Source organism: Odontesthes bonariensis, chromosome 6, assembly GCF_027942865.1.
Source record: "Odontesthes bonariensis isolate fOdoBon6 chromosome 6, fOdoBon6.hap1, whole genome shotgun sequence".
NCBI lineage: Eukaryota > Metazoa > Chordata > Actinopteri > Atheriniformes > Atherinopsidae > Odontesthes > Odontesthes bonariensis.
This window is the reverse complement of record NC_134511.1, coordinates 24,996,869-25,020,312: the sequence shown is the minus strand read 5'-3', so window position 1 is coordinate 25,020,312 and position 23,444 is coordinate 24,996,869. Positions and strand designations below refer to the sequence as shown.

At 43.3% G+C, this 23,444-nt stretch overlaps 1 protein-coding gene across 1 annotated transcript; it reads right to left on the bottom strand.

The window, feature by feature from the left end:
* Window positions 1-1,007: 1,007 nt before the first annotated feature.
* Window positions 1,008-19,469, bottom strand: golph3a (golgi phosphoprotein 3a). Its single transcript, XM_075468126.1, has 4 exons — window positions 19,054-19,469; window positions 14,385-14,516; window positions 14,003-14,117; window positions 1,008-3,555 (listed from the first exon to the last, which is right to left on the bottom strand). Exons 1-4 carry the CDS (start codon window positions 19,261-19,263, stop codon window positions 3,131-3,133), a joined length of 882 nt encoding a protein of 293 aa, XP_075324241.1. The 5' UTR covers window positions 19,264-19,469; the 3' UTR covers window positions 1,008-3,130.
* Between the last annotated feature and the right edge of the window lie 3,975 nt (window positions 19,470-23,444).

Genomic DNA, 23,444 nt, shown 5'->3' with positions numbered 1-23,444 from the left:
ATAAGACCTGAGAAATTGTGTCATCTTTAAAATCGGTTGAATGAATACGCACCTCAAGTTCCTGACATATCTTTTAGGTTGAAATAATGCGTACAGACTAATGGTCCTGCTCCGAAGTTAGCATATTAAATATCCCATATTTCCCTCCGTAACAAGCCCTCTGCCCCGATCACTCCCAGCCCTTTGCTACATGCAGTATGACCCAGCCTGGAATAAAGCATCATCTTTCATGTAGGAATGGGGCCATGATCATGGCTCCCTCTGCTCTGTGAATCAGAGGAGATTGAAGCTGTGGTTGACTGCTGTAATAAAACTAATGAAACATGTTCACATACTGCAGACATTAGCTTTGGTGCTCTGTATCATGACTAACCAGACGCACACAGCAGCGTGTTCTGATGTTATTCATCAGATTGATACCTTATCGGGTACCTAAATGTGCTCTGCACTCGTGGAGCTGTAATATATGCATCATGTTGCACTGCTGTTGATTGGACCAAAATAAAAGCTAACTGTATTCCAGATAAACTGGAAGCTTTGTTCATCACATATGTCTGCAGTCTTATTTTTAAGACCTGTAACACGGCCTTACCTTCTGGAGGTCTTTTATGGACTTTTCTGACAACAGTCCCACATATACCACTGCACATATGCCACAACTGTAGGGGGATCCCAGATTCTCCCGGGATGCTTTAAGGCAACAGTTCATGCTGAGTCTTAAATGTACACTGCAATTTCTAAAGTTGAGTTTGACTAAATATCATTTCAAATTTGTGCCTGACACAAAATGAACTATCATCTGTTAGGGAGCATGTGTCTAAAAATGGCTGCCTGGGTCAGAGAATCTGTGGTGTAGTGACATGTTCTGATTGGCATCACAGTACCATCTATTATCCCTGAGAGTCGTGGAAGATGCCTTTGGATTCTGTTGCTTTGCTATCAAAAGTCATAGTTCTAAAGATCACTTATTTTAAGAAAGGATCAGAGCTGATAACGCTTTTCCAATACTTGCTTAAATGTTTTATTAAATCAAAGATCAAAAGGTTTTGCCTGTTCCAGAGGGCTTTGACATGCTGCCTTTAGTTTCAGCACACAGCAGCTGTTGGTCGAGAGGTGGTTCCAAACAGAAGATCTTGTTTACAGCTTCAGTAGGTCTACACCCGACTGAGTATGGTAACTCCTCGCTGGACTGGAGCCCATGAGCGGCTCGCAGGCCACGGTGTGGAACACCTCCTGGACCTCCTCCTGACCCGGGGAAGGCTTAGGGTTGATAATAATCTTTCACAAACAAAGGTCAACAACTGTGTCCTTATTTATTGGGTAGAATGCAGAAGCAGTGAGTGAAAGGCTGAGCTCCACCCATGGTGCTGCTGATCAAACCATATGATTAAATGCATCAGAACTGTTAGAATTGAAATGAATTGAATGGAGTGCTCTCTTTTCTCCAGGATTTACCCTGATTAGTACCAGTTCACAGCTGCCAATGACACATTTTAGCTTCATTTGCTTCATCTGTGACGTCGGGGGCTAGATATTCAACCTAAATGTACGTTTCAGTTTGGATGTAAAATAAAACATTGAAGATCAGTTTTCAGTTACATGTTCCACAGTGATTGAAGAAGCATTATTCTTACACAAGGCCTTAGATGAGTTGGCCATTTCATTTGAAAGGTTCTCCGTGCTATCACTGGGAACTAGCCAAACAAGCTAACTGCATGTCCCCAGGACTGAATATGGCTTCCACGTATGTGCTGACCGTTCAGCCTAAGAAACACTGTACATTCCAGGTGGCACTGTAGCAACAAAGTCTTGTGGAACGGGGGTCATGTAGGTAATGTGAAGTATAAAACTCATGTCTGGACAATGACATACTGGTGACCAGTATCTGCACGTTGCTCTTGGACCAGCGTGTGCTTGGTCAGCTCCCCCGGTTCTCTGCACAGGACAGGCAACGCATGGACAATGCGTAGATAGATGGGGTGTGATACGGGGTAAAATTGTGGAAATGACTTAACGACGTCAGCAGACTTTTGTATATTCCCACATTAGCTGCCTCCTGGATCTCAGAATAAATCAAGTGACACCACAAACATTATACTCTTACAGTTGGTTTTAGCCTCGTTCAGACTACGACATTTTCATGGCTGTTGGATCATTGCTTTATTCACACAAACATACCCGTTTCTCTTGGGTTCAAGACTTTTAGCTCTAGCATGTTCATACTACATGGCTGACATGTAGCAGGAGCTTACACACTACCAGACTGAACCCTAGATTCTATCCAGCAGTTCCAGCTGTCATGTACGTAGACAATAATGCTACAGTATACACCACACAGAGCAGCTTGTGGTGACTCAGTCTGTTCTGTTCACCTTAATGTTGAGGAGAAAGTGGCCATTGTTGTACATTAGTCTATTTTCCTTTTGCCTCCAGCCACCTGACAAACAGGCCAGTTATCCAGTCTGGGACGGGCAGGCATCTTTGGAGATTTAACACACAGTGATGGATGGCTGCTGTTTGAGCTGCCAGTTTGCCAAAGATGTGGGATATTTTGCCTGCAGCCTCCATGATTTGTCTGAGACCCAAAAATCGGGCTCAAATTCTTTAGTGTGAGCGAGCGAGGCCTTACATTTGGAGGAAGATAACCATTTAAAGACATGCCGACATCATTGGTTAAGCTGCTACTTCCCTACAGGACAACTGCTCTCCACATAAGTTTGTAAGATGTACAACGCATCGGTTAGTGTACTCTCAGAAATGTCCTAATTTTATCTTCAGCAACCTTTGACACACAAACTGCACCTGCAAAATAACATAAACCTATCAGAGAAGAAATCCATATCTTCATTTTTGTCCCACCCATTTCTTTACCAACCATGTCATTCAAACGTCCATGAAAGCTGTCATTTTTAGCTAAATGAACCCGTGGTGTGAAGGGCCACGGAGGACTGACAAGGAACCATATCAGGAAGAAAATAAAGGAGGAATGAAAAGTGATAATAGAACAGGGCAGCCCATTTCAAAAGTCCAGGATGAACTGCATTCAAGTCTTCATGTTGGGATTAGTACTCCGATTCTCACTCCACAGTGCACAAAGTAGCACTTGAATCCCAGAAGTGCTGGCGGTGCTTCACTTGGTGAAAGCAGCTACCACAGCCCACAACAGCTCATTGCTGTTGGTCTTCATACTTTCCCCCTCGGGCTCAAGTTCTAGAAGCTGCCGCACTCTCTTCATCGCCAGGTCATACTGCTCATCTAGCAGAGGGGCAAAGGCATTTTCCAAAACATCAGATGAATGGGCTAAGAATATAAGTGCAAGCAACCGCTTGTCCATTCGATGAGGGTCATTCACCCACTTGTCTAGAACAGCCTCCTGAACCTTCTTGATGAGCCGTTGTTTGATGTTGTTGTTGGTGAGGGGATGTGTGGTCATATCAAAAAGCAAGAAGTTCTGTTTCTCAGTGGTGAGGACACCTTTCTCCACCAAGTTTTTGGCCAGTCGTTCACGGACGTTCCTCAGTTGATAATGCAGCTTCAACGGGTTCCACGTCTCCCCTGAAGGTGGGCATATTTGTGGGGAGGGGGAGAGAGAGAGACAGGACGGGACAGTTAATGTTGTATAAGGAACACATACTGTCAAGCACGTTACTGTGTAGCACCAGAGGTCCTCTTGGTGAGTGGATTGCTGCAACTTACTAAAATTTAGTGGGCGCAGTGATTTCTGTTCAGCGTGTAAAAACCTGTGTGTGCATGCATATGTGTGGGAACAAACACCACAGTTTACTCGGAAAACATTGCGAGTACATATTTTTCAAATCAAATTTGGTATTGAGAATGTAGACTACCACATTTCACTGGATCGTTACATCCTTAATAAAAGGGGCACACATGACATCATGACTTTTTTCCTCAGAAGTGGTGACAAAGCCACCTTTACACTGCAGACGAAAGGGGAAAAAGGGAAAGCAGCCATCTTAAATCTGCAACAACAACAAGACTGTGGACCGGAGACAAATTTGGATGTTCAGCGTTTACCATTCAGCCGTTAACTTCAGCAACCTCCCTTCCAGAAGCACAAAATACATTTGAAAAATGTGCATTTTAATTTGAATAAATTCAATATCTCGAAAAAAGTCACAATTTATTTTGACTGAATTTATTTTCTAACAGCTATGATTACAAGTTCAGAGCTCCAGTTTGTTCTTGTAAATGGAGAATCTTCCTCACACACCAGAGTGAGTCATGGAGTTCCTCAGGGTTCTGTGCTTGGACCAATTATTTTCACTTTATACATGCTTCCATTAGGTAACATTTTTAGACAGCATGGCATAAATTTCCATTGCTATGCTGATGATACTCAGCTGTACTTATCTATGAAACCAGATGAACCCAATAGGTTGGTCAGACTACAAGCATGTCTTAAAGACATAAAGACCTGGATGACTCAGAACTGTCTGCTTCTAAATTCAGAAAAAACAGAAGTTGTTTTCTTTGGACCTGAGCGCTTCAGGGAGAAATTGTCTAGCTATATAGTTACTCTAGATGGTATTTCCTTGGCTTCTAGTTCTACAGTGAGGAACCTTGGAGTTATTTTTGACCACAATTTATAATTTGACTCGCATATAAAACAGGTTTCTAGGACTGCCTTCTTTCACCTTGGTAATATTATTAATCACATAATCCCACAGATTCTCTGAAAAGCCTCCAGCTTATCCAAAATGCTGCAGCCAGAGATGGAGGTTTCTTCCTGTTAAAAGGGAGTTTTTTTCTTCCCACCTCATGCACACTCAGGATGGAAGATTGAACTGATATGGACTTGAATCTCTTTGATTGGATTAAAATCACTTGGATCCTAATTGCTTTGCAATGACATTTTTTTGTAATTTGGCACTTTATAAATACAACTGAATCTAACAGAAAATCTTTGACGGGTCCCAAGTAAATGTTTGGGTTGTCCCTTTTTTTTCTCCCACTTCTCTGAAGGTCTGGTCACAGCGGCAACAGTTTCAGAAGGGCAATGGAGACATTCCTCTTCCAAGCTCCTCCGGGGGGTTCCCACAGCATTTCTAGGCCAGAAGAGATAGAAAATCTGTCCCCCGGGTCTCCTCCCAGTGAGGCCTTCCTCAAAGGGAAGAGACCACAAGACATCCTAATCAGACACCAAAAACTCCTTTCAATAAGGAGGAGGTTCTCTACTTCAAGCTAAACCCCAGATGAACAAGCCCCTCCCCAATCTCTAAGGCTGAGGCCAGGCAAGTAAACACATTTCAGGTTTGCAATCTCGTTGACTGGGTCACTACCAAGAGCTCATTAACATGAGCCGCTTTCGGACAGACCGTTCTAAGAAAGTAGTTATCAGAACTACCCTCCTCGAATTTCGTTCTGATAACTATCCTTCCCCAGCGGAACTGTTTCAGTCTGCATTCGCACATGAGTCGGGACCTGATAGGGACTGATGCGCCACACGCAGCCGTCTGCTTCAGTGACGTGTTAGCCGTTAGCCATTTAGCGCTACATTCAAACACAAAACAAAACGGTAAAAGTAAGGAGAGTAGAAAAAACACCACCAAGAAGCTAATATGGAGAGTGGGGAGGCCACCGTGTTTATGGTCTGCATGATGGTGATATTAATCATGGACAATCACATCAGGCGTCTAATATCGAGGCTGAAAGAGCTCACAGAGAGAGTCAGGAGATACTTTTTTATTTCATGAAGGAAGAAAGGAGAGCAGCGCTGCAGACAAATGAGACAAAGTGTAAGTTAACTTATTAAACACCCACCGGTTGTGTCTGTGTCATATGAGGAGACATTTCAGCCGTGATAGAATTACATGGGGCGTAGCTACCGACCACCACACACCTCCGTCAGATCGTTCTATAGAACCATGAAAAGACCCGACCTCGGAGAAGGAGCTAAATAGTTATAGGAACTAAGGGAGAAAGCCCCGAGTTCCTGTATGTCCGAACACGGGAGAAAACGGCCCCGCGGATTAAAAGGTTATTAGAACTGCCAAAGGTTCCTACAGTCCGAAAGCGGCTATGGATGAAGACTGACCAGTAAAACAAAAAAAGTCAACTTTCAATCAATAGACCAGTGCAACACCCTTATTACTGCTGATGGAGCCCTAATCCATGCGTCCATCTCTTCAGCCGCTTCAAACTCAGCTGTGAACCACTCCAGTGCGTGCTGAAGGTCATGGCTTGAGAAGGCCAACCAAACTACATCAACAGAACTACAACCCTCATGACATCTCATCCTGCTTCTTGGCGTCGGCATCTTGATGGTCTTCAGAGCGGCTCAAATAGACATTGTAAAATTTGATACCGTTTTCCTGTCTATACATTTTGAAAAGCTCTGCTTTTAGTCTTGGTCTGATTTGTCTTTAATTTTGTTGCTTTTACATTTCTCTCTCTGAGTCTCTGCCTCAGGGGGAGGAGTTTCGGCATCTCTGGATCAGTGTTAATTTCGTTAAACGAGACGAGACTAAAAATGTTCGTTGACGAGCCTTTCCCTATGACAAAAGACGTGACGATGACGAGACTACAGTGTTCTAAAAAAACACAAACGAAAAGTGTGTCATGAGATGCATTTCGTTGACGAACAATAACGAGACGAACATGCCATGCTAGAAATAAAAACTAAACAAAAAAAATCCCTTGTTTTCGTCGACCATATAATTTAGAAGATCCCCCAGAACTTTTGAAAATGATTAAATGTGTTTCAGCCAGCAGTTGACACGTCACGTTCAAATATGTTCGTATCAGAATGTGGTAAACCGAGTGAAAGTGCTTACATGCTCATCCAAGTGATGGAAACAGACGGTTGAAGCAACTAGGGTATGTGCTATTTCAGTGATGGACTCGCTTACATTTTAACATGGTGTCAGGTTTGACGACAGCACATTACGCTGTCCAGTAAAGCATCACTTGTAATAACTTGGTGGGTGAGTGAGTAAAGTGGTTGAGGTTAATACATCGCCGTGTTAGTTTGCTAGCATGGTAGGGTAACACCCATGCAGGTAGCATAGGATTCTCATGCTGCGTTAGTTTGGCGTTTTTTTTTTCTAAACTGGGAAATATAGTGAACATAGTGGTAAATGAAGGAGTTAAGGAAAACTTCGGCAAAACATTTCCCTTCTCTCATACTGACTTTACCCCGCTTTGTTTTACATGTTATTTAAACAGTAGGATTACTTCAGTATTGCTTCAACAAGTTCTGAATCTCGTCGAACATGTAACGCGACTGAGCCTTCTTCCAACATGACGAGCAATGTGCTACATCGTATTTGTCTGCAAGAACGCTGCCTGCGAGACAAGTTGTTTTAAAAAATAAAGAGCTAACGCTAACTAGAACGTTGTAGCATAATAATTAGCCTGCAACGTGACACAGAAGGTGCGCAACTCTGCGGTGACATCGCTGGGCTTTTCTAATATAAAGCGGAGCTGCACAGACACTTGCGTGTGTGTGTGTTGCTGATGTAGATTGCCCTGCGATGCAAACTCAGTTACAGGCAGGGAGATGGCGAGTTATGAGAATGAAGAAAGGTGTTGTGTCTTGTCTATATGAACAATCATCCACACAGCATGATTTATTTAGCACTGTATGTGTATCCTGATTTTATGTTTGTCACCATTATTTATACTTGTGAGCTATTGTATAGCGTTTTGTGAAACAAGTACAGCAAGTTTGGTAACAGCAGGTTTGGTGTTCTGCCTTCAAGTTGGAAAAAGTAATGTCCTAACTAGACAGGTTGATATCAGTTTGATTGACTTGGACTTGCATTGCGACTAAAGACTAAAACTAAAGACTAAAATGTTTTGACTAAAACTAGACGAAAATACATTTTCCCACGCCTGACTAAAACTAGACTAAAATGTTGAGGATTTTTAGTCGACTAAATCATGACTAACAAAAATGATTTGTGAAAAGACTAAAACTGACTAAGAATAAGAACGCACTTTGACATAAGACTAAGACTAAGACTAAATTAAAAAATGGGTGACAAAATTAACACTGCTCTGGATCTGGTTCTCAGTGATGGTGAGTTGGAGTCAGAGATGGACAGACGAATCGGGGCTTCGCCAGCAGCAATGAGGGCGCTGCTCCGGTCTGTTGTGGTGAAGAGGGAGCTGAGCCGGAAGGAGAAGCTTCCAGGTTGCTGCTCCACCTTTGCTCCAACCCTCACCTGTGGGCACAGATCTGGGTAGAGACATCTTGTGTTTTGCGCCTTTTCAAAGATTTATGTTCCTGGTGACAAAGTGGACTAGCCATCGATCAGCTGTTAGCCAAAACAAGCTAAGCTTTTCCACCAACATGCCGCCGCCTGCACCCAGTGAGGACCATGATCTAGTAAAGAAAGCAAACAAAAAGATCGCAGACTTTCTGAGGAACTTAAGGACTCTCTCTTAAACAGTTTCATGGGTGCGGCTTCTGGGCATTCCAAACAGATTTCCTCAGTTAATGCAGCACTCCAGGATACAGTCCATCTGTCCTCACTTTACTTCCTGCTCCACACCTAACCCTGAGAGTTCTTGGGCCGAAGTAGCAAACAACACTTGAGCAGGTCTGCCACTCCTGCTGGTCTTGCTGCTCAGGTAGAGCTCCGTTTCAGGGAAAAACAGGATTAATAGTCCGCTTCTCCTTCTGCAACAACATCATCCCGGCAGGAGATCAAAGAGTCTGTGTTCACACGCTCTGGCTACTTATTTCTGTCAAACAATCCTTCTCCAGGGTCTGCCACTGCTGCACAGAAAGGTCTGCCGACAGTGACATCCCGTTCCCGACTGTCCTCCAGCACTACTGGGTGCTAATGGACTTCTCCTCCTCCACCGTTATAATAGCTGATTCCAAAGTCAGCAAAAATAACGTTACCAGCCGCCATCAGTCAGAACTTCTTAAAGAAGACTACAACGACCTTTTCAACTTTAAAAACTTGTGGCAAACCTGTTTCCATCTCCAACCACTTAACACTCAACTCTTCTTCTTCTTCCTCTGCCCCCGATGCACCTCCACACACTGCTCATCCCACCAGCTCTCCCTGCTGGCCTCAGCTTGCCTTCAGTCTTTGCACCAGGAAATGTCCACGTTCAGACAGCTCCCAACTTTAATTGTTCTTTATGATTCCTACGTTTCAGTCTGCCTCCGTGTCCTCTAAGCCAATCTAAAAACACATTGGCCTCTAGAATGTCAGATCTCTTAAGAACTAGTTTTTTCTGATTGAAGATTTATTGACAAGTAATAATTTAGGTGCCTTTCTGATCACTGAGACCTGGCCTCCCTGTTTATGCATATCTTCATTCACCCAGGCCATCTGGATGAGTGGTGGTCTTCATAAGTGCCATACTGTTCATTTTGGTGATTTTCCTTCCTCGGAAGCTTTAAGTTTTTGAATCTCAGGTCCACCCACCATACAGTGCATCCGGATATATAGAGCTCGGAAATCATTAACTTTCATTTCAGAGTTTTGGGAACTCTTATCCATTGTAATACCTAAATATGACAATGTGCTTGTTCTTGATCCATTTATGTTGTCCCTCCCATTCCCAGGCCCCTGAGTTTTGATCATTTGTAGACTCTTTGCACCTCAGTCAGTCTGTGAAAGAAGCTTCACACTCCAAAGGTCCCACCTTAGACCTGGTGCTCTCACCTGCTTTCACCCTAACCTCTCTGAAGCTGATATACATACCAACTAGAAAGCAATTACCTCTAAAGTCCCTCCTCATCAGTGTATTTCCTCTGTGTAAACTAAGGCTCTGTTTACATTAATTCATTTCACCATTTCTTCGTGTCGGCGTCTTGCAAACTATTTCCATTTACACACAAAGTTGCTGAAACGGGGATCGGCTGATTCGCCAGTCACATGACTAATCAGCCATCACATGATCGCCCTTGCATCTGGAGCATGAGCAACTGCTTTATATTAACAGATTTATCAGGGCTGCTCTGGACATTCGAAAGTTCTCGCGCCATTCTTCGGCGACAACAACTTGGTCCACGAAATTGTCCCACCATGCGCTGCTTCTTCCCGGTCTAACCCAAAAGCAGCGCTCCATGTACGGCTTGCGTTGCTGCAGTGGCTGGGTTCTCATTATAAAAGCCGAGTAGCTACAGCTCAGCACTGCGGATCCTCGTTTTTCACCGTTTACAACTGCTAAAATCAGCATCGTATGCGAATGCTTACGTGGGCTCGGGCGTCTTTGAATCCTTCCACCTAAAAAGTCGTATTCCAGTATTTTAATGTAAGTGGACAGTGCATCCGCGATAGAAACGATATAGAAACACATTAGTATAAATGGCACCTAAGAGATACTCTCGCATCTTCAATGCTGACTCTGCAGTTAGATTTTGCAATGCCTTTAATTCTACCTTCTTAACCCACTTTGCAGTAGAGTCTCTGCTCCAAGCAGGGGTTCAATGATCTAAGTAACAAAAATCTAACATGAATAATCACACCCGAGCCCTGAAACGACTGCCCTTAGGAATCAAATGCTAATTTACCTGTTAAAGCTGTTAAAGATGCAAAATCGGCTTACCTTTCACAACTGATATCCAATAAGAATCGGAACCCTGGAACACTGTTGAATGTAATTAAAACTGTTAAACGGATTTCCTTCTTCCTTTCAAGAATCTGACGCTGAACTACCTGAACAATTCCTGGCTCCTTTTCTAAATAAAGTAGAAAATATCCAACCTCATATCCATCCTGATTTTTTGTAGAATATTTATTCGCCATGTTAATTCTGCCACTTTTATACGGTTTCAACAAATCTCCCTTTCAGTGTCCCGTGTAACATCCTCCTCCTGCACTCTGGATATGTCCCCACTCAGCTCATAAAGAAGTACTCCTCGCAGTCAGCTCCATCATCCCAAAGATTTTGAATTCTCCTCTTGCCTCTGGATCTTTTACGGACAGTTTTATGCATGCAGTTGTGCAGCCACTGCTAAAGAAACCCAACCTGGACCCCACATCTCAACTGAACTAGAGACCTATCTCTCAGTTCCATGCTGCAGCTGGACTCCTCACTGATACAAAAAAAGGATGTACGCATCACCCCTGTGCTTGATTCCCTTCGCTGGCTTTCTCTTAATCTTTTCGGATTGATTTCAAAATCTTACTGCTCACCTTCAAAGTCTTAAATGGCTTTGCCCCTGAAGACATCTCAGATGTATTGACCTGGTATGTGCCCTCCCGACCACTGAGATCCACAGATGGCGCTCTTCTAGCTATCCCCACATCACAGTCTGTGAGCCCCACCTTATGGAACTCTGTACCCGCTGCACACAGGCATACAACTTCTCTTGACGCCTTTAAATCTCTCCTTAAAACGTTCCTTTTCCTGAGGGCCTTTGGTACTGTCTGATTAATGGGATACATATTCTATTCCTGCTGATCTGGCTGTCTGTCCCCTCTTTTCTTTTTCATTTTGCTGCTATGTTAAGCACTTTGTAACATTATTTAGAAAACTGCTATAAAAATAAAGTTTTTATATATCTATTTATTTAACCCTATGGTTCCCAAACCAAAATTCCATCTACGCCTTGAGATCCTAATAATGAACACTACAAACAGAATTGCTTACAAGGGGCAGCCCTGGCAGTCAAACACACAGCGTAACCAGCTCCCACAGAATTCCTCAAGGGACACAGTCATTTGCCTTCTCCAAGTAAAGGTGACCCATCACCCTCTCAGTATCTCCCTGAGGATGAATATCTGCTTCCAGGGGCTTTGTTTGTCCAACCTGGAAAACTACCCCACTGCTCCTCTTGAATCCATGGTTCAACAATCGGACGGAGCCTCTTTTCCAATTCCTTTCCAAACTTTCCCAGAGAGGCTGAGTAGAGCGATTCCCCATTAGATGGAGCGCACTTTTAAAAAATGAAGGCCACAACTCTAGTCTGCCACTCCACAAGTGCTGACTTCCATGTACTGAAGATCAAGCAAGACCGCCTCACAACGTGTAGAGCTTTCCGTAGCTTGAGGATATACTTGGGGCACTTCAAAGATACAGTCTAATTCAAGCCAATTTTATCCACTTAATTGTAATATAATCATAATCCAATTTATTAGATTTCATATTGGTCCAATTCATATATACGGAGCCAATTTAAAAAAAAAAAGTATCCAAGGTAAGGAAACCAACAGATTGCACTGAAACTTCTCTTCAGTCCAATCCCCCATCCTGAGTGTGAACAAGGCAACGTTGGAGAGAAAAACCTCCATCAGAACCAGAACCAGAACCAGGAAGGGTGGCCATCCGCCTCCACCAGCTGGGGTTTGAGAGGACAGAAAAGAGGGGACAACAAACACTGTAACACCATTCAAAGGATATCTGTTGGAACAGGGAAACACGAGTTAATGACCACAATAAAGTCACAAGTACATGGAGAGTAAAGGGCCGTGTATACTCTCGCAGCAGTGTGTCGCAGGGAGCTTGTCGCAGACATGACGCAGTTATTTTTGATTTATGCCCAATTTTGAAGCGCGGTCTGCGCTACGTTAATTCCACGCAACAACGCAAGAGGGACAATCACGAACAAGCTAGGATTGTGGGTGTGGTGGGTGGCGTGTTTCTCTTCCGGTTACGGAGGTCATTCAACAACAATGGCGACTGGACGAATGCGCACTTTGAGATGCAGCTGATCGATCTAGAAATGGAAGAAATATTGCTACTACTGGAGCTGGCAGAGAGGCGAAAGAATCGTCACGGTTAGCGCCACCATTAGCCGGTTAGCAAAACGGAAATACGCATAGTGTAGGGCGGATGTAGAGTTGACCAATAAGAGGCCTCCTTACTCTCCTCCCTGCGACGATATCTGCGGCACTGTCTGTGGTGAGTTACAATTTTGGGGAGGTGCACCAGAGTGTCTGCGTAAGGGGGGGGGGGGGCATGTCTGTGTTAACGGCAACACACACGCAGACGACCTGGTTTCCGACCATAAACCGCCCTTTAAGAGAGCAGAGGGAGGAGAGGTGCATCATGGGAGGCCCCCCAGCAGTCTAGGCCTATAGCAGCTTAACTATGGGATGTTTCAGAATCACCTGAGCCATCCCTAACTATAAGCTTTATCAGAAAGGAAAGTTTTAAGCCTGGTCTTAAAAGTGGAAAGGGTGTCTGCTTCCCGGACATTTACTGGCAGCTTATTCCACAATAGAGGGGCCTGATAACTGAATCAATGTGTCTCTTCATCTTGAGGAACTGGTTTGGTGTGTGGTGGAACGTGTGTTCGTTTTACCAGAAGCTCGCATGTGTTGCTGCCCTGAGAATAGCCTATAGGTCAGAGGTTTAAGAGCACACGCATCAACCAAGAAGAATCTCCGGGGCAGAGCTGGTCCACCTCTACTTTCGATAGGCGCCGGCCATCATGTCCTTCTATCATAACACACCAACTAAATGTTAGGTGCACCAGTGCAATTAAAGAAATAAGTGAGTTGCACTGAACAAATTTTCGGTCTCACTCTGGAGCCCTGAAGTTACAAGATTTTACTTAAATATCTTACGTAAATAAGACTGCAGTTTTTCTTTCCTCCATAACCCACCCACCTGAAACATGGCAAAAATACTTCTCCAAGCTGTGTCCATTATCGCAAAAAAAAAATAAAACTAACATGCACCCGGATAAAAAAAAAATAATAATAAAATAAAATAAATAAATAAATAAAAAAAATAAAAAAATAAAAAAAAAAAAATCACTCGATAGAATCCCAACAGTTTATAGTAGCATCCAAAGTGGGAAGCAAATGACTGCAAAACTTTTCGACATCTATATTACCCATAGTCTGCCAGGCTGTACTTTAGCTACATTGCTGTTGGTGCACATAAAAGTTCAAACTAATAGCCCTGCATCTATATTATCATTGCATTCATAAACAAGTCAATGTTTAAACATGTTAAACATGAACATAAACATGTTAACAGAAAGTAAAAAAAGGCAGCAAAAGTCTTCTTAAGAAAATGCAACAACCATTGTGAGTCTGTTGGACAATGAAATAGCTGAACCCACCACTCAGAAGCTCAATCCAGCTTTGCACAGTCTCTGGGGGTTGGGTGTCTTTGATGTGTTTTAAAGATTCATCCAGGAGCACATCTCCCGTTGGAGCATCCGACTTACAAATCACCTGGGAATTTCATTCAAAAGTAAGACAGACAGTTACAAGGTGTAGTTATCTGAAGCAACAGGTGCTAAATGATTCTGCTCTTAGTTAAGGATCTGATGAAGCATGAGAAAAAATGATGTATGGGCATCATCGTGAAAACAAATAAAAACTACCTTGACCCAAGCAAATCCAGCCACGTGCTTATGCCTCCCCAAGCTGGTGCATATTTTAAAAAGAACTTTTCTTATATTCATGTAGTTACAGCTTACCAAGAAAAAGGTTTTCTACCTTTCTGGCAAGCAGACCTTTCCTCCTCATGCCACAAGCTTCGAGCTGGAGGCGTCCTCTCAGGGCTAACTCAATCAGCATGCATCCTCGCAACCCCGAGGAAATGCAGTCGTTCCAGAACGAAGTGTAGCCCTGCAATGTGGAAATAAAAAAATTCAGATCTGAAAATAATAAGTTATTTTATTATAACGGGAATGCTGAAAGATATATATATATATATATATATATATATGGTAGGGGTGTGTATTGGCAAAGAAGTCACGATTCGATTCGAATCACGATTCACATGCCACGATGCGATACTATCACGATACATCACGATACTTGAATTATTGCGATGCATTGCAATATTTTCACTGAACATACTTTAAAAAAAAATACAGCCATTACCAGTGGCTGACTGGCTGTGTATGATCTGGATAGTGTCTTCAATTGATACATAACTAAAAGCAAATCAATTCATAACTGTATTTATTGAAACAACTTTTGGAGGTATTGCCATACTATTACTGGACACACTCATCACAAAAAGTGCATAGGATTTATAAAACTTAAAATAACAAAATAGGGATGATCAGTACAGACAAAAAAAGTGCATAGGCTTTATAAAACTATAAAAAAATAAAATAAATATTGCAAACATCCACTGCAGCGAAATGCATCAATTGCATGTGTCCTATCATTAAAGGCAGAAAAAGCCCCCCCCCCCCCCCCCCCCAAAAAAACAAAAAAAAAAAAAAAAAAAAAAACAATACTTGGCGTCAAGAACTTGCAGTAGATCACGAAAATTAGAATCGCGATGCATCGTCATGACGATTATTTTGCACACCCCTAATATGTGGAGTGTTTTTAAAAGAATCCTCTGCAGAAAAAGGCAGGTGACTTGCAGCGGAGCCGTTTATTCTTTCACTTCTCGCATCACCCCTAGTTTGCAACAAGGCTCTGGGCGGAATGGTGTTGCCAAACTTCCTTTACTATTATCGGGCAACAAACACTTTAAATTTGAACAATTGGGTTAATCATTTTTGATATTGAGGTCCCTCCATCATGGTTGACCCTGGAAGCAAATTCTGTTCATCCGGTATCATTGAAAGCCTTACTGTCCTCTCCCTCGTCTTTTTCTATTTCTGCTTATACTAACAATGTGATTGTGGCCTCCAGGTAGGGCTGGGCGCTAAAACGATAACCATAGCTATCGAGTCATAACTTTTCTTCGACAGCGATATGAAACATGGTCGATATACTTCTCGATAGGTTACAGTCGCCCATCTTTTGACAGACAGTAAGAATAGCCAATGACAACGAGAGTTGCGTCGTGCTGAACCAATCACGTGGCTGGAATAGTAGCGTGTTTGTTTGTGCTGCGGCACCGGTAGAAAGAAAGAGAATGAGCGCTCCCTTGGAAGAAACAACCAGTTGATGACATTGTTGATAAGAAGGGCCCGAAAAGTTCGGTGGTGTGGAGGTATTTTGCGAGGAATACCCCTAATCTGTTTCATCACCTGAAGCAGCGCCACCCGTTTGAGCAGAGAAGGCAAATTTTTTTTGATTAGTTGATGTCAGAGTGCGATGTCTCACTGTAGACAATTTACACGCACTTATGCGTCGTAGTTGTGTTCCCGGTCTGTTTAATAAAGAGAGCGGCACCTCCTCACTGAAGCGAGCGAGTGAGTTTCCTACGTGTGTGAGGGATGTGTTCATCAGCTGAGAGACCTCCCGAACAGCAAGAGAGACCACCGCTGCTGGAGGGCAAACGACTGACCCGTCAGATATAAGATATTAATTTAAAATACCTGTTCTGTATTTATCTGAAACAGTTGTATAGTGTCACATGTCACGTTCAACTTTGACAGAAAATTATTATTCAATTAAAAATGAACCGTCTGATATCATCAAAACTCAATTAAGAGTAACAGGGAACATTGAAACGTGTAAGTTTAACTTATTAAACACGCGCCGGTTGTGTCCGTGTCGTATGAGGAAACATTTCAGCCGTGACAACATGACAAGGGGCGGAGCTACCAACCACCAAACATCTCCGTCAGATGTGTTCCTATAGAACCCAGAACAGACCCAGCTGAGGAGAAGGAGCTAAAATGGTTACAGGAACTGAGGGCCGTGGTCCCGAGCTCCTGTAAAAAACGGCCCTGTGGATTAAAAGGTTATAGGAACTGCCAAAGGTTCCTACAGTGCGAATGCAGCTTATATGTGCCCATGTGTTGGGGCCAGGTGCTGGAGGGTTGGTATCTGTTCTGTGGTATGTTGAATTTACATCTGTATTACACCACTGTTTGTTTGTTTATTGAATTTGACATAATTAGAAAACAGATAGTTTAAAAAAAAAAAAAAGAAAAAAGAAAAAGGAATGTGTAAATCACAGAGCATGTTTTCGATGTTTCCCTCCTCCAGCACACCTGATTCACATTATCAATTCATCATCAAGCTCTGCAGTGGCCTGATCAGGAGACATTCATTTGAATCAGGTGTGCTGGAGGAGGGAAACATCGAAAACATGCAGGGCAGTGGGTCCCGAGGACCGGAATTGAGAAACACTGACTAAGGCTACGGCTACACTGAAACGAAACGAGGGTTTTTTTGAAAACTGGTACGAAAATTATTGCGACCACACAGGAAAGCTGGAAATGATGAAAACGCTGAAAACGATGCAGTACACACGCCCCACCTCTAAGTGCGCTGTAAGCCACCCCCACCGGTTACACCAGAACAATAGAAGAAGCAATGCGCATGCGTGTACGCCCCTACTTCTACCAGCGCGAAGCTCACGTTGTTCCTTCAACAACGCCGCTGTAGTTAGCAGTGTCTGCAGCAGTGCTGCTATCAATGTTGTGGGGTCCATGATGATCGCTGTCTGTCCTTGTTGTGTTGTCTTCTTCTTCTGGATTTTGAATAGAAGCCGCTTTTTGTACTGGTCACTGACGTATGTGTATACGTCACTGGCGTTGGCCATGTGGCTCTGCCGCAGATGTAAACAAATCCTTTCTGGCTGTAACAATGGAAACGAAACAACGCCGTTCTCAGATCTTCCCACTCTGGAACCCATTCTCCAAAACTATCGTTTTGGGGTAGTGGGAACGCCGGCTCCGTGTGGCCGCGACAGCCAAACGATAAGCAAAAGTATCGGTTACAGTGAAAAACGTTTCCGTGTAGAGGAAAGGCCTTAGAGGAAGCCATTTCTACTTGTCCCTGATGAGGGGAGGGCTGAATGCATCACTGCGGTGGTTGCCATGGCTTCATACACACAGAGTGCACATGCTTGACTTTTCTAGAAATGGGATTACCATTTTTGATTTAATTATTACCTCAGCGGAGCAAAAATAAACCCCTTTGTGTCTGTATACACAAAATAGGCTTAGTTTATACTTTGTTGCTAATAGCCTAAACTTTCACTTTACAGTGAAAGCCTCATCCATTGAACTAATAGCTTAAAGCAAAACTCTGAGATTTCCTCTACTGGAGAGTGGCTTCCAACCAAATCATTTATAAAAATAATAAAACCTTTTTACATCGAAAACCGAGGGGTTTTCTGAAAAATGAAACCTTTAATTTCTCTGTACCTGAAGAAACGAGAAATGTGGAACAAAACCCAATTGGAGAGGTTAAACCTTTGGCTATTATTGTAAATGATTCACTTTGCACATATGTTCATTCAAATAATGAAATAATAACCGTACTCATGTCTTGAAAATGATCAAATGCTCACACAAAAACATCTCTCTGGAGACGGTGATCCACCAAAATGCTGCTTCAGGTCTGAATGAGTTCAGTCACAACATTTCCATGTCTGACAACTCGTCAGCTTAAAAAGAAACACACAGGGTTTTAACATTTTACACTGACTTTTTCATTTTGAGACCATTAATCTTGTGTCAACACAGCCGGCGCATTCCAGAGCTAATTTAGCTTCTCAGAAACTAATGAATGGAAAACAGACTCATGTGTGTAGCGCCTTTCTAGTTTCACAAAACACTTTCCTCACAGCTTTCCTACGCTGGCATAAACCGGAAAGAGTGGTAGAGGAGCCCCTGTATTTCTCTTTTCAGAGTTTAGTTCTTTGTCACGGCAGTTTGTTCCCCCCAAAATGTCTTTTGAAGAGTTCATTTCAGAGTTTAGTTCCCACAGATAATGACCCCTTCCAGCATGCAGGTCAGCAGGAAGGACAAACTCAGCAGCACACACTTTGGCTCAAATGCGCCAAGATACTTGCTGACACATTCATGCACCGACTCACCTGAGAGTAGTCAACTGTTCAGTGCTATTCCAGCCGGCAGCTCAGTTTAACCCTGTGCGTGTCACCGAACACACTTCAGTCCTTCCCGTTTACCCTGCTAACCACAATCTTATTTATTGGCACAGTCATCACAAGAAAGCGTGTGCAAAGCACTGTACCATGGCTGCTGATTTCATCTTAAAGGTCGCCTTTGGAAATCCAGTTGTTCTTTACCAAAACATTATCAGCCAGCTTGAACTGGTGCCTGAGGCCCGTTATTGTTGTTAGCTTTAAAGCTAGTCGGTATGCTAATGTTACCTTGTGCTGTGTGGCTGGTAGCATCTAGCTGTTGTTCACGTTAGCTCGGATAACATTCCCTCATCAAGCGTCAACGTTTACCCTGTTTTATAGCGTGAGAAAGTCAGGATTGTCTGTCATTACCTCGCGGTCCTTCAGTCCTAACAACAACACTTCTTCCATTAAGGTGAGACGTGTTTCTTTGGAGTCGCCGTTATCGTCATCTTCCTGCTCGCCTCCCCGCCGGGGCTCGTTGTCCTCCTGGCCGAGCGAACGTTCTTTGTCGGCAGCACTGCGCGAGGCTTCGGTTCGCCTTTGCACGAGGCCCGAACTTCTCTGTGTCAAGGAAGTCATGTCTATTGGAGAGTTGACTAACAACGGAGACAACCGCACGCCACGGACTGTTCGGCCCCTGGATGTTACACTCGGTTACTTGTCACCCATATGGGAGTCGCGTCGACTGTTTTCAAATCGACTACTCCGGTCTGAGAAGCCTGTCCATCTGGAATAGTGCTCAACTTCCTTCACATCGATCGCAGATGTGTTATGTCTATCTAATATGGCGCCTGACGGTAAATGTTGTTCCAAATATATCCAGTAGGTTGAGACTAGGGTTTTTCGAGGGACGGTTGGCAACCCTAGTTGAGACCGAGATTAACCGATTACCATTTAGCCTCATTTAAATTAAATTATCCAATTTAAATGAGATTAAATGCCACATCAGGCTTCTACATCAACTCTCCCACGGTTATGTTGAAACAGCTGCGTTGCAGGGACTTTTACAACTTTACACAGAAGAACAAAAAGAATTTTTCTCGGTACTTATTCTTATATAATTTTAGTCATACATAAATTATGTGATATATGATTTCTTTCCACCGAAAATTTAGATGTCCCAGTTTTTTGCAAATAACATCAATAATCAAAAATGTTAGTATTTTTATTGAACTTATATTAGTTTTTGATCCACAGTATGTAAAGGGTGGCAGGGATATTGACAAAAATAACATCTGTGTTTAAACTATCAGACATTAACCAAAAATCAATGCAAGACTTTTTAGAACACTATATTTTTCAAAGTATATATGAAGTTAGAAATACATGTCGTAGATGTTGGTGATGCTAAATGGCACATTAGAACAAGAGATAATCCAAAAAGATTACATTTCTTCTTGAGTCCCATAGTTAGGTAGCCTGGCTGATGCGTCCACAATCTCGATGAGATGGTGGTCTGGGAACTAGGTGTGCATTTTCTCGTATTTGAGGCGTGGTTTCCGAATGCCTAGATCCGTTTATTGGGTGCTACGAATGTCTATCAAATGGCGTCTGGTTCTTCCCATGCTGCTTTGCGCGCGATTCATAGCCAATTGTATCACTTATACCAGATGACGTATGTAGAGCGACAGAAATTCGACCGAATTAAATCTTTCAACGCCAAACGTTGCTCTTTTTTAAAAGTAAACTTGCGTTCTAAGCTACTTAAAACACTTTCTAAGGCTGCATCGAACGGTAACGTTGTGTCCGCTGCCATGTTGGAATAACACTCTACAAGCTTCGGTGTCGCGCATAGACATCGTCATCATCTTGCTGCCCCCCCCTCCACCAAACTTTACACTTGGCACAATGCAGTCAGACAAGTACCGTTCCCCTGGCAACCGCCAAACCCAGACTCCTCCATCAGATTACCAGATGGAGAAGCGTGATTCATCACTCTAGAGAACGCTTCTCCACTGCTCTGAGTCCAGCGGCGGCGTGCTTTACACCACAGCATCCGACGCTTTGCATTGCACTTGGTGATGTATAGCTTGGATGCAGCTGCTCGGCCATGGAAACCCATTCCATGAAGCTCTCTACGCACTGTTCTTCAGCTAATCTGAAGGCCACATGACTTTTGGAGGTCTGTAGCGATTGACTCTGCAGAAAGTTGTCAACCTCTGCGTCCCATGAGCCTCAGCATCCTCTGACCCCGCTCGGTCATTTTACGTGGCCGACCACTTCGTGGCTGAGTTGCTGTCGTTCCCAATCGGTTCCACTTTGTTATAATACCACTGACAGTTGACTGTGGAATATTTAGTAGAGAGGAAATTTCACGACTGGACTTGTTGCACAGGTGGCATCCTATCAGGGTACCACACTGGAATTCACTGAGCTCCTGAGAGCGACCCATTCTTTCACAAATATTTGTAGAAGGAGTCTGCATGCCTAGGTAGTTGAATTTATACACCTTTGGCCATTTGGAAGGGTGAGTGAATACTTTAATAGTGCATGTCTATATATCCACTACAATACATGTAAATCTCATGTAGCGTCAATCTGTTGTACCCAATGGACGGATCCAAACACAGACACGCAGGGGCGGATCTACCGGGGTGGCATAGGGTGGCAAATGCCACCCTAAACGAAAGCCTTGCCACCCATAATGCCACCCCAGTTGGCAGCAACAAATTAAAAGAAAAGTTATGGCCAATTTGATATTTTCGAGCGCGAATCTTCAATGTACAACTGTAGTGAATGCAGCACGCGATGATGCCAGTGCTGCAAGAGACTGCTTTGTTTGGAAAACTGAGTGGCGCGAAGCGAGAGAACACCGGAGTCGCGATGAAAGGAGACACTACAATACATGTAAAGAGGTACTGATTAATTATCTAACTATCTATCTATCAATAAATTAAATTATAATGAAAGCACAGTACTAGTATAGTTGCAATTCTGATTTTGAGATGATAAAAATCAGGTTGAAGGACATTATTTCGCTAACTATACATGTAATGTTAGCTAGGTGACCTAGTCTAGGTCTGACGTTAGTCCTGTGTAGGCTACACGTTAGGCTACAAAAGCTAATATTCATTCAACATCTGTCAAGGAAAACATTGTAAATTTACATCTTACAGAAATGAAGAGGAAAGGGAGCATATGCAGTTTTTTCTCACCAAAGAAAAAGGCAAGAGAAGTAGAAAATGAACAACTTGGAGGTGATGAGGTAGGAGAGCAAGAAAAAGAAGAAGAGGTGGAAGGAGAGAGAAAAGGGCAACAGAAACGTGACAGAGATAAAATACAAGGCCAAGGCGACCAGAGACAGGAGAAGGTGGGAGAACATCACAGCAGTGACGATATGGAGGAGGGAGAGCATCACCAAGATGAAGAGGGAGAAAGCAGGAGACAATATAAGGTGCAGGGCTCAGACAGTGAAAGGGAAAGGAGAGTGCCTGAGCCATCACCAACCATCTCCAGTCGAGCTGGTCCACATTGTCATGTTGCCTTCAAGTTTTCTAACCCACATGCAGAATCAACTCGGAAAACCAGTAAATTGAAATGTTCATTTGTTGTGACAACCGGGATCCAGAAAAACAGAACAAATGGAATGTTTACGGTGGTGAGGTCACAACCAGCCTTGTGGTTAGTCTGAGGAACGGAAGCAGACGGATTAGAAGTTTGTAGACGGGTCTTGGCGGATAACAGATGAATATGCTTACTTGGGTTGTTGAAGGGGGGAAACATGGACCGGGTAAAGGATAGATGCGGAGGGTCTGAAGAAAGTTCCCTTGGTGGTCCAAGGAGGGGTGAGAGAAGGATCCGGGAGGGTAAGGTTTGCTGGAGGTGTCGCGCTGGAGAGTGGGCAGGCAGGTGAAGGAAGTAGGAGACAGCTGTTCACTTAGTTGAGTCTTTCCGGGAAGGTCGAGGACAGACTGGGCTCTCAGATTGTCTGGAGGCAAAAAACAGGTTCCACATGAAAGTTCACAAGACGTAACAAGATTCAAAAGAAGGCAAAAATCCTATTAGAGTACTTGACACAGGTTCTGGCTGGAAGTACCATCTGGGTTAATCATCCGGCGACGCCAGCTGATCATCCTTCTCCTTTTAAGCACCAGCCAGCTTGATGACGGATTGGCCTCAGGTGTACAACCACCCAGAACTGGCTCACTCTCCAGCAAAGATCCTCTCTTGCAGCCGGATCACTCACTCACACACAAACACCAAATCCTAACACACATATTAGGTTATAACTAATCAATGACAGTTCCAAATTGATAATGTGTTTACTAGTTGTTATATTGTATAACTAGTTCAGATGTAATGCAGTTTGAATCTTCCCTCCCCTCCATCTTCTACACGTATCCAAGTCCAGATATGAGGTGCCAGTGCAGCCATTGGGAGAGTTTCCCTAAGACCCTCCAGGGAGGAGCCAGGAGAAGCTTCCGCAGCGACTGGTACGAATCTCATCCATGGTTGGAATACTCGCAATCCAAAGATGCAGCTTACTGTTTTGCTTGTAGGCATTTTTCTCTCCCAGATGCTCTAAGGACTGTTTTCACCTTATTCGAGGGTTATTGTAACTGGAAAAAGGCTACAATGAAAGACAGTGGTTTCTGTTCTCATGCCAGATCTGAAGGCCATGTAAATGCAATGCTTGCATGGACAGAGAACAAGAAAATCATGGATAAATATACCTCAATGTTTGGACTAATGGATGAGCAAAAAAAGAAGCAGGTGGCTGAAAATCAACACTACATTAAAACATTAGCTGAAATTTTAGT

Excerpts from the sequence above, each read along its gene's own strand:
- golph3a (XM_075468126.1), bottom strand. The coding sequence starts at position 19,263 with ATGACTTCCTTGACACAGAGAAGTTCGGGCCTCGTGCAAAGGCGAACC. Across the intron at positions 14,517-19,053 it reads TAGGACTGAAGGACCGCGAG|GGCTACACTTCGTTCTGGAA; the intron begins GTAATGACAGAC and ends TCCACATTGCAG. Across the intron at positions 14,118-14,384 it reads AAGGTCTGCTTGCCAGAAAG|GTGATTTGTAAGTCGGATGC; the intron begins GTAGAAAACCTT and ends TGAAATTCCCAG.